At 41.0% G+C, this 15328-nt stretch overlaps 1 protein-coding gene across 1 annotated transcript in view; it reads right to left on the bottom strand.

The window, feature by feature from the left end:
• Positions 1-15328, bottom strand: part of PCLO (piccolo presynaptic cytomatrix protein) — a 540799-nt gene that overhangs the window by 113657 nt on the left and 411814 nt on the right. The window contains exons 14-16 of the mRNA XM_019543973.1: positions 7650-7700; positions 5348-5478; positions 3545-3571 (exon numbers count right to left, since the gene is read on the bottom strand). Coding sequence (XP_019399518.1) covers positions 3545-3571; positions 5348-5478; positions 7650-7700 — 209 coding nt within the window. The remainder of the gene's footprint in view (positions 1-3544; positions 3572-5347; positions 5479-7649; positions 7701-15328) is intronic.

Genomic DNA, 15328 nt, shown 5'->3' on the forward strand with positions numbered 1-15328 from the left:
ACACAGCTTTAGAGATGGTCTATTGCAGGACCTATGGGCCTTCCTGTCCCCACATAAGAAAACCTGCCTCTCCACCTGGATCTTTGGGTGCACCACATGAGCATGCACATAAGGTCTGTGGCACTGCAGATGCATCCACGGCACCACAAACCACACACACTGCACATGCAGGAATTTGCTGCGCTGCTGACTTGCAGTGCAACTGGGTTTTTTGGGCAGTGGGAGATCCCAGCAGGGCACTGCTGTATGTGCTGCTTGAACCAGAGCCTGGCTGGCCAGAACTACACTCTACTTGCTGGCCAGGCTCTGTGTGCCCATACTGCTGCTGCTGGAGCCCCGGGACACCTCCAGGACCCCAGGTAAAGCTATTGGAGCAAGCCTCCCCTATCCAACCTGGGACAATTTGCTGAGCACCAGAGCACGTGTGCACTGGCATTACCCAGCGACAAGTAGCAGAAGCACAACTATATGCTGCTGCTGTTTGTCCCTGGGGAAATGCACATGCACATTCATTTGGATGCACACAGTATGTCAGCTTTTACCACTTTAACCAAAGTAATAAGTCCACAAAGTGGCACTACTATCAGTTTTACAAGTCTAGCATGTGGATAAACACTAGAAAGGGATATAAATCTATACTGCTAGAATGGGTAGGCTGTAGATAGAGGATAGTAAAGCTTTCCTTGTAGAAACTAATTAAGGACTGTTTGTGAAGTGATCAAATAACTTTGTAACAATGGCATATTTAAGTACCTCCACATGAGAGCAGGCTTGGAATAATAAAGTGCATCAGCAATCCTTGTTCCTGTTTGTATGCCATGTTGCAGACTTGGTTCGAGTCTTAATCATTTTTTATCAAAATGAAAAATTTCCTTTTTATTAGTGAGCATTTTCTGGGAAATTTTTCATTTCACCTGAACTGTTTGAATGACAAAACACAAATTAGCAGGTTTTGATTCTGAGGATTCCTTTTTTGTTCTTTGCACACTTCTTTTTTTCATTAAAGCTTTCAAGGGTGAATATTTTTAGATATTCATTATTATTCAGATGGAAAAAAAAATAAAACATTTTTCTTTACTAAAATTTCACAGAAAATATTTCCCATTTCCTGACAAGCACTGTTATATTTTCAAATTTATATTACGAAAATGAAAACTGAAGTCCAGATTCTCCTCTCTCTGACACTACATTATGTCCCAGTTATTAAATAATGTACAGCACTGCTGAGGTTTGCCTCAGATAATGAGGTATTTGTAGTCACAGTAGTACCGGAGTGAGAGCCCTCTCCTGCCTCTTTTATTCAGGCAGTCAGTTCTAAGTAGCATTTTCTACAGAAAGTGACTTTCAGCTCTTCTGCATCCCACATTCCCTCATTCATTTTCTTGCATGATGTATTGTTGGTCTCCAGCTGACTGAAAAATGCAGGGAACCAAGTTTTATAAAGCTAAGTGCCTTCCCACTTCTGCTTCAGAGAGGAAAACAGAAGCTGTCCATAATGTGATTCGTTTGGTCAATCCCAGACTATAATAGTGTCTTTCTGAAAAAGCAGTTCTTTTTCTTTTTCTTCTTGTATCAGTGCAAAGAGATGGATGGCATTCCAGGGCAAACAAGTGCATATTAAAAGAAACTCACCCTGAAATCTTAATTTATTTGCCAAACTGGCTGAAAAACCCTAAGCCTCTCAGGGAAGCAGAAAGGCTGGGATGACTAATCCTGTTCCCTGGTACTCTTAAATATTTATGCTGGTTTGGAAAAAAAAAAAACAACAAACCCAAAATACATCAATGGAGTTGCTGTTCTTATCTCCTAGAAACCCTTCTCCCCACCCCCAGGCATTTCTCAGGTGCCATCTGCATGTCTGTAGACAGGGGAAGCTGGGAAATGACAGGTCTGGGCTAGTATTTCTCTCTGTGGCCTCACATCTATGTTCACATATGCATGTCTTTTTCTCATCAGCTCAGACAGATCCATAAAAAATGGTTGCAAACCATTTCCTTCCTAACTTGGGGTGGAGGGGTGGGGGGAGTCGAGGAGCTGTAAACCAGGACAGAGGCTCAAGGACTCTGAATGCATTAGACCTCCCCAGATCACAAGCAGCCTACTGATTTGGGGGAAATAATTATTTTCTTCAAAGTAGGTGGCAGTGGCCTTCTTGTATAACCATCCAAAAAAGCAAGACCAAGACCAATTCCTGTTTTCCTGTTGTGGTGCTGCACAGCATCCCATCTTTGGAGACACTTAAATTCAAGATGGTGTACCAGTATTGTGTAGCTGGCAGAGACATGGGCTAATTGCTTTGAATACCAGTGTCAATCCAAAGTAGCTTCGCTGAAGTCCACAGAGTCTGGATTTACAATGGCAAGAGTAGCAGTGTACCTGCAGTGCTGCAGAAAAAGGTCTGAGTGTGTTGTACAAAACTGACCAAATCTAGTAAAGTCCACACAAAGACTGAGACGGTGTAATTCTGAACACTAAGACCTGGCAAATACATTACATCTAGATCACATCTGCCCCCTCAACTGTGATTAGCAGAGGGTGATGCAGGTCCGTGTAAAAACAAAATAAGGTAGGCCAAAAATAAAAAAGCATTTGAGGAGCATCTAGCAAAAGATGGTGAAGTGAATAATAAAACCTTTTAAAAATACATCACAAGCAGGAAACCAGCAAGGGCATCTGTGGGGCTATAAGATGATCAAGGTGTAAAAGGGCCATAGCAGAGAAGCTAAATGAATTCTTTGATTTAGTTTTTACTGCAGAAGATACTGGGAGATTTCTCAAATCACATCCATAACATAATTTGTTTTTTTTAAAAGCCAGCTGTTGGCCTGGTCAAACTTTGCTTTTTAAGTAAATGTGAGGTTATAAGGCTGAATTCAACAATCACGGAGTTACTCTGTGTTGACAATGGTGTAAGAGAGAGCAGAATTTTGTGTTTTACTTTTGTTGTTCAAAACTCTGCAATGGTAGTTCTAACAACTAACCATTCAATTGTGCCTGCTTCAGATCGCCATTTATTTGTGGACTCTTGCCAGACAGCTTTAAATCCATCTAGTGCAATAATTTAGAATTCCATTTGGTTTTAATTCAATGGTTTTTGTACAAGGTGTATAATAGCTGTAAAGAAAAAATAGGACTGGCTCAGTTCCAGGTAGCACCTGCTTCCCAGACAGTCTCTTTGTAGTAACCTCAGACAAATATTATATGACAAGTTCACACTCAATCACTCCTGCAAACATCAAGGAGTAAAGGCCAAGTTTTGCAGTACTTGACTGAACAAAATTTCCATCGACTGCAAGAAGAATTTTCTTTATTTATTGATTTCAGAGTAACTACATCAAGAAACCAAAGTCATTCTTCCTCTGTTTCTTATTTCTGTCCTTCCTGGAAATGAGATTCATAAGACAGTGAATAGTAAAGCTAGTCCTGTTTGCTGGAGTCATATGCTATCAGTTCTCAAAGAAAATCTATAGTTACATGCACAGAATAATCACAACTTGATGTGTACATGCTTCCAAGTATAAAATGGAAAGATTGTGCACTCTACCTTGCATTCTGGACAACCATGACTTGTCTGCAGTCAAGAGGCAGTGTATTAAACAGAGTAGAGAGTAAAGGAAGCAACGTGAGAGAAAATGAGAAGAGATGAAAATGAAAGAGAGAATATGTGAATAACAAATGGATAATTTCTAATACCAGAATTAAAGAAAAGAGGAACATTAGTAAGAGCAATATAGTGAAGGGAAGTTAATAATTAAAAATCAGTTAATACATTTGCATTCAAATACAATAAATGCACTTTTTGAGGAGATCTCCATTTTAACTATCACAGCTACATTAAAAAGGATTCAAACAGATTGTCCCATTATGAACAATAACAATAAACCCAGTTTAAATTAGAAGTGAATCCAAACTGAAACTCAAATTTAAACACCCAGAACTTGGTCAAAGTTTGTATCCAGATTTAAAATTACTTTCAAGCTTGGTCACCTGGGGTCTAGTTCTATATCAATCACATCCATAACCATCATTGCCCTGCCAAACCCACTAAAAGTTGTGACTTGGCAGGATCCACATTTGGTAAAAATTCCATTTTCAGACAAAACAGAATTTGCTGGTGCCACCATAGCTACGTATTACATTTGCACCATAAACTGCCCCTGTTCCTGGCTTTGTGGCTTGAATCAGCCAGGTGCTTAAGGCCATTTGTGACTTCAGGGGGACAAGTTATGTACTTTAATTCATGTTCTAAAATGTCTTACTAAACTGGGCCCACATAAATTTGGTTAATCTTTTGGGATTCTTTTACTTTTCAAAACAGCTGTGTTAGCAGCACCCAACAAAAGTTTACCTTAAAAAACAACCAAACCGTAAGGGTGGCTCAGTATATCAGCACATTTACATGGTCTCCTTAAATGAAAAATATGTGGAGTACAGTGCATGTATATGCCAACAGATATATTTGCAAATGTGAGGTTGTATTTAGGGAAGCAATTTGACAACTGAATACAAAATTCTTACGATCATACTGCTTAAAATATCTACCTATCTAGCTGGAGATAATAGCATTTGAGAGGACACCAACAATGTATTTGTTATTATATTAATAATTCAGAGAAATCGACATTTTTGAAAAAGGTGAAAAAATCTGTAAAAAAAATAAAATAAAAATCAACAAGCACATACTTATATGATAGACTCCAACCACCAGGCTATCCCTGTCTTAGCTTTCCCTTTTCATATATCCTGTATTCAAGTCAGTCAGTCTTACAAAGAGAAATTAATGTACATGGGATAGTATCATAGTAGTATCATAGTAGCTGGTCAGGAGGGACCTGATCAGATCAGCTAGCCTGACCCCCAAACATTGCAAATCTCTGTTTCAAATTCACAAAAGCCAAAACTTTGAGCTAAAGCAGCAATGCCACTTTAACTTGGCCTTGCAGCATCCTCTGTTACAGAGTCTCAGAACAACTTGGAGGACCCACAAAATCCAGGCAGTTCAACGTTAGCTCACGACAGATGCTGATGAGAACTCTAGATTCTGGGCAAGTGGATGAGCTTTGCTAAAACTGAATGTAAATTTAATGCATGCATGTACATTTCTCTGAAAATACACAAATAAGAATAAATGACTGAAGTCATTGGCAAAACTCACAGGCATTTCACTGGGAAGAGCAGCATGCCTTTAATTTCAATATTTGTTAAAGTAATAGAGATGTGCAGTGTCACTTGATGTCATACCAAATACAGGGAAAAGGGGTTGTAGCATTAATTTGAATTCTGTAATTCAAAGCAATAACAAACACTGATTAAAAGCAATAGAATATGAAATATCCTCGACACTTACCCTCTCCCTGGAAGGAGATAAACTTTAACAAAAGGGTCAGAATAGCCATTGTTGTCTCGGGGAGCAAGATTTCTTGCCTGAAGAATGTGGATGATAAGATTGCCAAGGTGCTTGTCATAGTTGACTTGAAGCTAGAGAAGCATTAAAATACTTTAAGATTATTTTTAACTTTCCTTGCTAAATAGTTCAATTTCCCCCTGAAAGCCTTTGCATACATTTCTGTTAAATGCAACAACACTTATTCACATGTTTTTAAAACCAAGCTGACAAGCTGCTCATTCCTGCAGATGATTTAATCTTTCGAGGAACTGGAAGCACAGTAGCAAATTTAGCTTTCTGCTAAGAAGAATATTTGCTTCCTACAAAGAAAAGGGCTGACACAACCAAGAACATTAATTCTTCCATTAGGCAAGGATTTCTTTGGGTGATATCTTTTATTGGAACAACTGCATAGTTAGGACAGAGTTAGACATTTCTAATGCAAGACATTCTCCTTCAGGTCAAGTAAAAGATATCACCCAAAGAAATCCTTGCCTCTTGCATAATGCCTGAACCATCATGGTTACATCACTCTATTACTACCTCTTGCTTTAGAGAGTTCAGAGCAGAGGCACTAAAGTTTGGTGTGGCATCCACCACTCACAGACTCAACCACTTATAAGCACTGGCTACATAAATCCATGCCATCGGTAGTGCAGGACTGCTTAATTCAGGGCATATTTAGTTTTGAAGTGCACAGAATGAAGGTGCCTGCACCACCAAATAAAGAAACTCCTTTTCCCCATACACCTGAAATGTCCATCCTAACACCTACTACTGTCTTTTAACTGTAGAAGACACTGGCCCCACTTTTCATTTCCCCTTTCCTCTTGGGCTGCTGTCCCTTTCTCCAGTCCACACTAGCAGCACAGCCAACCCACCTGTCTCAGCTTGCATTGCTTCTGCTTCCTAGTATCACATCTGCTGAGAACTGACAAAATGTTCTTCCAGAGTCAGCTACTCCTCTGGTTTTCAACTGACTTACTTTAAGTTCCAGACTTTTGGCTCTCAGATCCACTGCAGGAACCAGATCGGGGTAAAGAGATGAGAACCAGATTCTCTCAGCTGTGTTTCCCAATGCCTTGAAGCAGCTGCACTTTCCCACTGTATGAATGACGGGTTTCCTCACCTCTTAGAGGTCCAACCGGCATTGAAATTAGTGGGATCCTCTGCTTAACAAAGGTGACTCTCAACTGCTCAAGTGGAATCAGGAAGTGAAGTGTTCTCACTATCAGCATTGCTTTGTGCGCTGACTACACTTTCATCTCATAATGAGTTTCATAAGCTTCTTTTTTCCCCCTTTCCTACAGTGAGGTCAGTACACATGAGAGAGAATCAGATACTCAGCACTGCATGGCATACTGCAGTGTATCATTAAGAATCCACCACCACGCTTGCTTGCATGCACATACCATGTCAGATTTTCTAAGGCGATTTGCAATCGCTGCCAACTATAACAGATTAGAATCAAGTCCAACTAAATTTTTAGCCTTTTTGAGAGAAGTAGCAACTCCCTTGCTACTACTGAATGCTACTTGTAATACACTGATATTAAGGCTAAGTACAGACAGTTAAAAAGCCCAAGTCTGAATTGATTCAATCTTCACAGGTTAGTTTAAGCTGCATAGATTAAACTGAGAAGCAAGTAAACAGACATTCACTTTTGATTCTGGAAATGCAGCCACATGCTGGCAATGGCTCAGGACAGAAGCTGCGGGTCACTAGAGTACACCTCACTGCTTGGCTGGAGTAGAAAGCTTGGGTCAAGTCTAGCCTGCCCATCCTGTGAGAGTGGGTTTGCAGGGAAGGTACAAAGCATCCTGGGATACTAGGGGATTATGCATTAACTTGAATCTGGAGGGGATCTGGGACATTTAACCTAAATCGGTTAAGTCTGATACTATCTCTATCCAGGTTTACCTTAAACGGGTTTCAGCCATTTTGAAAGTGGTTTATGTGCACTGAACTTCTGTTGTGTTTCAGATTTGAACACAATTCTGATCACTGACACTGGTTTGTGCGTGATTTCTGTCCCTCGCTTCAAAGTCAAAGGTCTAAATCTAGCAGTGCTTTACACTCCACAGTATTCCATTGACTTTGGTGACATTTCAAGGACTTGCAGCTATTTCACAATTGACCTACATCATTTAAAAGAGGATCCCTGTGGAAAATTAATTTAAAATTCAAACATATTCAACAGCAGTATAATACAAACATGCATGCACACACTTCATACTTCAATATATATTCACTGTATATCTACCTGAATTTCTCCAGTGATTGGATGGGATGCGGACTTTGTACCTTCAGTGGGCTGCCAAACAAAAATATTCTATTCATTATGTGAATTATCTTTTTCCATCACAATCATAGTCATCATTGTTATTATTATCACTGTCATTACTATTATTCTTATCATCATCATCCCCATTATTATTGCTCATTGCCACCAGTATTTCTGTGGCATTCAGGGACCTCATCTGAAATCAAGGTCAATTGCACCAAGAATCATATAAACACAGAGTCAGAAATGAGACAAGACACTCATTTTGAGGATAAGGCAATTACTTAAATGATACCGTTATGAAGCTGGAGCCATGTAAACATAGCTTAGTGTGCCTGGTAGTGATGGCCACAAGCATGTTACTGTGCTCCATGTGGGCTGCCTACTATGTTGGAAGCAGTATAGCTGCCCTCACGTATGTTTTTTACAGGATAATTAGCTATGCTGAGTGACAGGGCCAATCACCCACCCAGGATGATGCCACACAGACCTTCTACCCTGACTCCAGTTTTGACGATAGCTTAAAAGAAGGCATGCAGTGTGCTTGAGAGTACTGCCACTGGCCACAGTAAGTAGACATAGTCTAGGACGCTGAAGGATTAAGTGACTTGCTAAAAATAATTGAGCTGGATTTCCATAGAAAAGCATGGATAAGACTAGTTTAAATCAAGGTCAACTAATTTTTTCCTAATTTCCTGAATAAGGGTGGAGTGAAGTAAAAAGGAGAAGCAGTGAAAGAGGGTGACGATTCTAAAAAGGATGTGACAATTTCAAATCAGTATCTGTTTATTTGCTGGTTTGCAGTGTCTTTTTCCTTGCCCACCAATTTGATCATGATAGTCCACTTTCAAATCAGTCTGTACTTCTTTCCCTTCTGTTATTGCATCTGTTTTAAAATGTCATGCCCCCCCCACCACCTTTGCAACTCTGTAAAATCCTACATATTTCTATATTTTCTCCCTTTTTGGGTACCTGTGAATCACTGAAAAAGACAGCAGAATCCTTGGATAATGGACTTTGGGGAGTTGGAGAAAAAGCTCATCATTAACTTAATTTCCCTGACCTGCAGCAATAGGTTGTTTCATTTAATGATGGTATCCTTGAGCCTGGACCAAAGATCATTCATGCAGGCAGGATCTATACCAAAGTTTTGAATATTTTTATATTCTCTCCACACCCACTTCCAGGATTGATGCAGCAGAAAATGAAGGAACCAAACAAGGATGAGATCTGTATTCTTCCACTTAGACAAATTATGCTTAGCAGATTCATCTGGAAATCTTGTTTTCCTCTTGCTTTGTAGATGTGAAATGCAACCTGCCAGGGAAAGCTCTTTTGTGAGGAATTTAATTTTTTCTTTTATTACAAATTGAGACTAAAACCATTTTAAATTTCCAAATACTCAGAGAAGCAGAATTACCTATGTTTACACATCTACATTAGGGAGTACAGGTGGGTGTTGGCTCTTGCTCAGGGGACTGAGGTATAATGGGAAGAAAGGAAAAGTTTCCTTGTGATCTCCCCTCTGCTACACAAGAGGAGAAAAAGATTAGGTTGCTTCTAAAACTATCAGGACACTTCACAGGAACTAGATGTGGACTGAAGATAGGCCCTGAATGCAAACTTTATGGTTCAGGGCCTAGGAATTCTGTCTCTGGTGCAGACTTGTCCAGGGTATTGCAAGGTAATTATGTCCCTACCCAGAAATGCTGTGTGGAAATGTTCATAATACCTTACTATGGCAACATGAATCTTCTGGACTCAGAAGGTTTAATCTGTGCCTTAGGAGACAACTGTGTATTGGTGAATTTTATATGTTTTATTTAATTCATATTAAGCAGCAGCAAAGGTTGTTGTTATACATGTAAAATGTGCTTTATCCTTTTCTGAGTCCCTCAAATTGACTTGCCTCAATAAAATCCTGAGGGACAAGTATAGCATTTTAGCTTTTCATTACATATACTGAATTTGTGTTGTTCAGTTTAAAGGTATTGTCAATACATTCCATCGAGTGCCTTACTTTCTTTTATAAGGAGTCCTCTCAAACAGGGCTAACCAAAGGCCAGACACTGGACGAGTGGGTACAGTATTTTAGGATGGCTCAGGAGAAGCAGGTTCTCTTCCCAGCTCTGTCATTAAATAACCGTGGGAGGGTCTACCTGTGATACTACATCACCGTAGCAATGAGCTACACAGCATCAATGGTCACAAACCATGACACCAGAGCTATGTCATCAAAGCAATGCACTCCCTCATTGTACTGCCTTGCAATGGCAATGCAGCAGGTAAAAATAATTGTGCGTAGTGCACACAGTGCAGTATGGGCTGTTACTGTGCCGCCATTTAGTACTTCCTTCCTGTGCTAAGTGACAGTGCAGCAACAAAAGCACCATAGGGACATGTATAGACATGTCCCATGTTACCTTGCACAAGGAACTTCATATCTCTGGCTCACACTGTCCCTAATATGATGGGATAAATGATGCTTATCTCTCTATCTCCTTTAGAAAGGGCTCGGTAAACTGGATATTATTACCATGATAATTGGGCTTCTTTTTTGATGATATGTCTTATTATGCTTCACATTTTTATGCAAAAATACCTTTACAACCACATTTGCTGCTGAGACAAGTGGGCCTAAAATCACGGCATTGCAGAGTTGCTATATCAGCAATGCATTAAGTCCTAACTCCTTTCTAAATCTTTTCTTTTTATGAAGCCTGTCTGTGTCTACTGCTGCTTTTTTTGCCCTGTGTGGCCTCTCCCATTTCTGCAGTGACCCAAGCTAAATGAAATACACAAGCTAAGGACAAAACACCAATTTATATATGGACATAATCATCTTTTTATACTGTTCTCCAGTTTTTTCTTCATGTAGTCTTATCTCTTTCTTGCACTTTGGACTGCCACTGCATACCTTGCTATCTTTCTTGGCTCCTACATATTTATTGTTAAAGGTAGTAACCTTTTTCAGAACCTAGGAGTAAATGCAATATATTAACATTTTTTGCCTAGAGTGCCTTCCTTTGCATTTTCCTATAACAAATTTAATTTATAGCCAGTGTCCACTTACACAAAACTTGCTTCCTCTATGCTGCTATGTGGGAGGAAGAAAATTAGGAAGCAGCATATAAGTTTCATGAACTATGTGGATGGTGATTGAATGGAAAGACACATGCTCTTTGAGGCATGTTTTCCCACAAGGAAAAGCCATTTCCTTGTCCATGGATATGGTTGATGCTCTTTAGAGCATTTACTTCCTTCTCAGTTTCTCAGCATTTACACCTTCTCAGGTGTTTATAAGGCAGTGAGCTGACAGGAAGCCCAAAGTAGCACTGCACTACCCAGGAGTGGAAGATCTGTAAATCCCATGCTCCTATCTACCTCTGATTTTACAAAGGCTTGCACAGATTTTTCTTGCCAGATTCTGAGCCCAGTTGGCAGAAATCCAATTTTCTTGCCAGCTTCTTCCTCACATCTCTACTCCATACCACTCCATCATCATTCATACACTGCATCATTCGACTCCCGGGATGAATGGCACGGTTCAGTTTGAACTGAGACCATCATGTATCATGGCACTGTAGTTCAGCCATGGGGGCATGCGCTAACTAGAAGACCCATGAGGCACCACAGCACCATAGACCAAAACAATTTAATCAATTCAGGTTGAACCTACCTGATATACTTAATTTAAATTTGCTCAAATGAAAACTAATATATATATATGTGTATATGTACACACACACACACGCACACACACACACCTTGGACAAAGCTTATATGGGAAAAATGTTTCTGAACCTAAATTTTCCAGCAAAAATCATTTCATTCAAAAACTTCCAACCGTCTCTTATCAAGATCTTCTATAAGTCCTTCAATGTCTGTGATATCTCAGGACATGACCAGTTCTTGGAAGTTCATAAATTCTTTCAGTGCCTAAATAAACTCTTCAAGTTGGAAATATTGATAGCAATCTCTTAAAATTAGCCATTTCAGCCTGTTCAAAGGCACTCAGCTGAAATTCACTCCTTAATTGAAGGCTAATGCATCATTCAAGTTACAAGAAAGTCGTCAGCAAAGGAATGAATTTTATTTATTAACAGTTCAGGGAAGGTTTTTATGATGCAGTTGTGAAAAATGATGAGCTCTGTCAACACCAGTGCTGACAATACTGATACTATTTTCCACTGCTGTTAAAAATGGGGACAAATAGTGGTATGGTAAATGGAATTTTCAAAACTTTGACACACAAAAACGCCATGCCCACTTAATCACAACTATTGCAGTGAAGAAAACATCTCTTCCAGCAGAGAATACCATGATATAAGCTTTTCGTGGAAAGGAATACATCATCGTGGTCAGAGTTTCCAAACTAGATAATCTATAGAATTCTAGTTATGTTTTTTATTATGTAGTCACTGTGGATCCATAAAACATATCTGCAAAAATCACATGTGCTTTAAAGTCTTAACATTTCTATATTCTTTTAAAATATCCTTCTTCATTCTTTTAGAGCCTGATTCAGCAAACTACTTCAACTCATTTTCATTGTAATATGAGCTGTCCATGTCAAGGAAGTTTATTGATTAACCTCATGCTTAAAGTTAGTCATGTAATTAAGTAACTTGCTGAATCAAGACCACAGCAGAGATTAATTTGGCTAGAAGCAAAAGTAGCTCAATGCTGGCTTTGCTGGGAATTGAGAAGTCTAAGCATTTAGAAAGGCAGCCTATTCTTCTTCAAGAGGCAATAATTATTCCTAGAGGACTTTTATAGACAGACACCTGATATCCGGAACGTAATAGGGACAGCAGCGTGATCAGGCATCAGTTTCCTAAAGAATCAGGTCTGTGGAGGATGCAGCCTGTTCATGGCTTTAAGCAGTTAACTCTCTTCAGTGCAGCATAATTTAATTTCTTTTGTTAAATGTGTTTTCCCGTATAAAAGCATGTGCTTTGTAATTCTGTCATACATTCCAGGGAAGGTAGTCACTGCTGTGATGAGGAACTCTTGTAATGTCACGCTGCGATGCTATGTTCTATCACTCTCTATGGTAATAGGATAAAGTATTAAATGTAAGCAAATCTGCATTACAGAATACCAGAGAGACTCTTACAACATTTCTAGAGTGCATCAAATGATCTATATAAAAAGAAACCTTTAAACAGAAGATTTTATATAATAGATCAGTAGCAAAAGCAACACAGGCACTTGTACACGTGATAAAAATTTCCCATTTTTGTGGTTCAGTTGCATCACACTGTACACGTGCATGGGGTTTGTTTTTGTTACTATTTAAATGAGTTTGTTTAGTCTGCAACACAGCTATTTGCAATATTGCAGCCTTTTGACGACTTCCCCCTCCCATGCTGCAGGAGAGGCAGGCTGAAGGCAGAAGTAGTAAGGGGCCCGATCCCTTTTTTTTCTTTTTCTTTTTAGAGCCTTCCCATGTCTCCTGTGCCTGAGGGATGAGCTACTGGACAGCTGCGCAGCCCCTGAGTTGCGGGGGCCCCAATTCTTCCCTTTGCGGTGGCGGTACCCTTCAGGCAGGGTGTTAGCGGGTGGGTGCTGACCCAGCTTGGAGGCAGCGCCCGCTGGATCCAACTCTTCCCAAGCATGCCCAGGGAGCTGTGTGAGCAGGGCAGACTCAGGGAACAGTTGGATCTGGTGGGTGCTGCCTCTGAGCTGTGGCAGCACCTGCCCACTAACAACCTGCCTGGGCAGCCCCAGGGGGCACTGCCGTTGTGAAGTGAAGGATCAGTCCCCCACACAGGTCAGGGGCTGTGCAGCCCAGCAGCTCATGCAGGCAGGCTCTGCCAGAAAAAAAAAAAGTAAGCAGTGAGGGGTCCAATCCTTTTCTTTTTTTTTTTTTTTGAGGAGCCTGCCCACCACACCCATAGCCAGTGGGTGAGCTCCTGGTGGGCCCTGAGCTGCCTGGTGTGTCCCTGGTCCTTCCTTACATGGCTGCAGTATCCTCCAGGGCCACCCAGTGGGCAGGTGCTTCCCCAGCTCGGAGGCAGCACCCACCCAGCCTGATCCAGATCTTCCCTGAGCCCACCCAGCTAGCAGCCCAGCTGGGTATCCCTGGGGGGCACCACTGCCACAGAGGGAAGGACCAGGGCCCCCTGCAGCTCAGGGAACATACAGCGCCCCCGGCAGCCTACCCCCCGGCTATGAGAGATACAGGCAGGCTCCGTGAAAAGAACAAAAAGGATCGGGCCCTCACTGTAACAGTGACAGAAACCCCTAAACTGAACTCCTTTTCAGTTAAGGGGGCTATACCATACATCACATATGCAAGCACCCTTAGACTATTTGGAATATGTAGACTATCATGAAATTTTTGCAACTCTGATAGATCAAAGCTGAAGCTGTATTAGGAATGCTGTAAATCAAAAATAGAAAAGAGATCCAAATCTCATGGGCAGTAATACTAATCAATAAACAGAAATCATGTTTCTTAAAATCAGAAATGCATGCTATACAGGAAGTACATATATTTGAAGGAGTTTCCAGAAACAAAATAAAATCTTCTTTTTAAATTATTCCATTATTTTAACTTCAGCCTCCATCTTAGTATTTTTGGTAAACTTAGAAATAATGTATAGGAGCTATTGATAATTCTTGGCTTGGCAGAAGGCATTTTATTTCTGATGACAACATCCCTGTGAGTTAATTTACAATGAAAATGCACCTTATCATCATGACTTAGATTATGTTTAATCAATCGGTGGGATTTCTAGCCAGTCTCCTGAAGTATGATCTTGTAGGATATTTACTTAAATAATTTTTACTCAGACTCAAGTAGCTGTCAAATAAGGAAAAGCCCTTATCCATGGAGACAGAGTTTTTTCAGAGCTAGGCCAACACTAAGGAAGTCAGTGCCCTAGAAAGGTGAAGGAATACCCCCTATCATCATCAGTACACCCATCTTTTTGCAAACTGCCCTTTAAAAAAAACCCCAGTTAATAATTTTAAACTTGTTCTTGCTGGAAAAATGTGTTTCATGCTCATGAAAAGCATTTATATCCCAGAGATTTAATGGCTGCATCCACATAAGCGCACACATGTCTTTTGCCCCTCCCTCAAATCCCTTTTTGGTGGGGCACCAGGCATGTGAGGGAACAAGAAAATGTTCCCTGCACTGCAAACTTGACCCTTGGATACCCAGGGGTCTAAAAAAATCAATGTTTAAAAAAGCAGGGCAGCATCTCTATGGTTGGCCCTCCCTCTGGTGCTGAAACACACGGGCAGCCAGGCCACATGTCCAGCGCCAGGGCTGGTGAGTAAGAGGTTGCGGGGGCTGGAGGAGGGGGGAACCATGGGAGGGACGCCTGCTGGCCCGATCCACTCCTCCAGCCCCCACAACCCCCACCAGCCACCTGAGGCTCTGACCCGTGCCGGGGCCGGCCCCTCTCACCGGCAGTTGGAGGTTCCATGTGGCTGACTGGGGCCCCACCCACACAGTATGGGGCAGGGTGACAGCCCCAGCAGCCCCAGCCTGAGCACTCCTGCCCCTCCACTGTCCTGTGCTGCCTGCGGGGGGTGCTCTGCCAGGAGGCCCTGGAGCCCCCCCACCCCTGCTTCTAAGGTAAGCAGAGGCTTTTTTTCCCCATTTTTTCCTGTTTTTTTTTCTGGGTTTTTTTTTTTTTTTT

The sequence above is a fragment of the Crocodylus porosus genome, unplaced genomic scaffold (assembly GCF_001723895.1).
Source record: "Crocodylus porosus isolate Cpor-Errol unplaced genomic scaffold, CroPor_comp1, whole genome shotgun sequence".
In the NCBI taxonomy this organism is placed as follows: Eukaryota; Metazoa; Chordata; order Crocodylia; family Crocodylidae; genus Crocodylus; species Crocodylus porosus.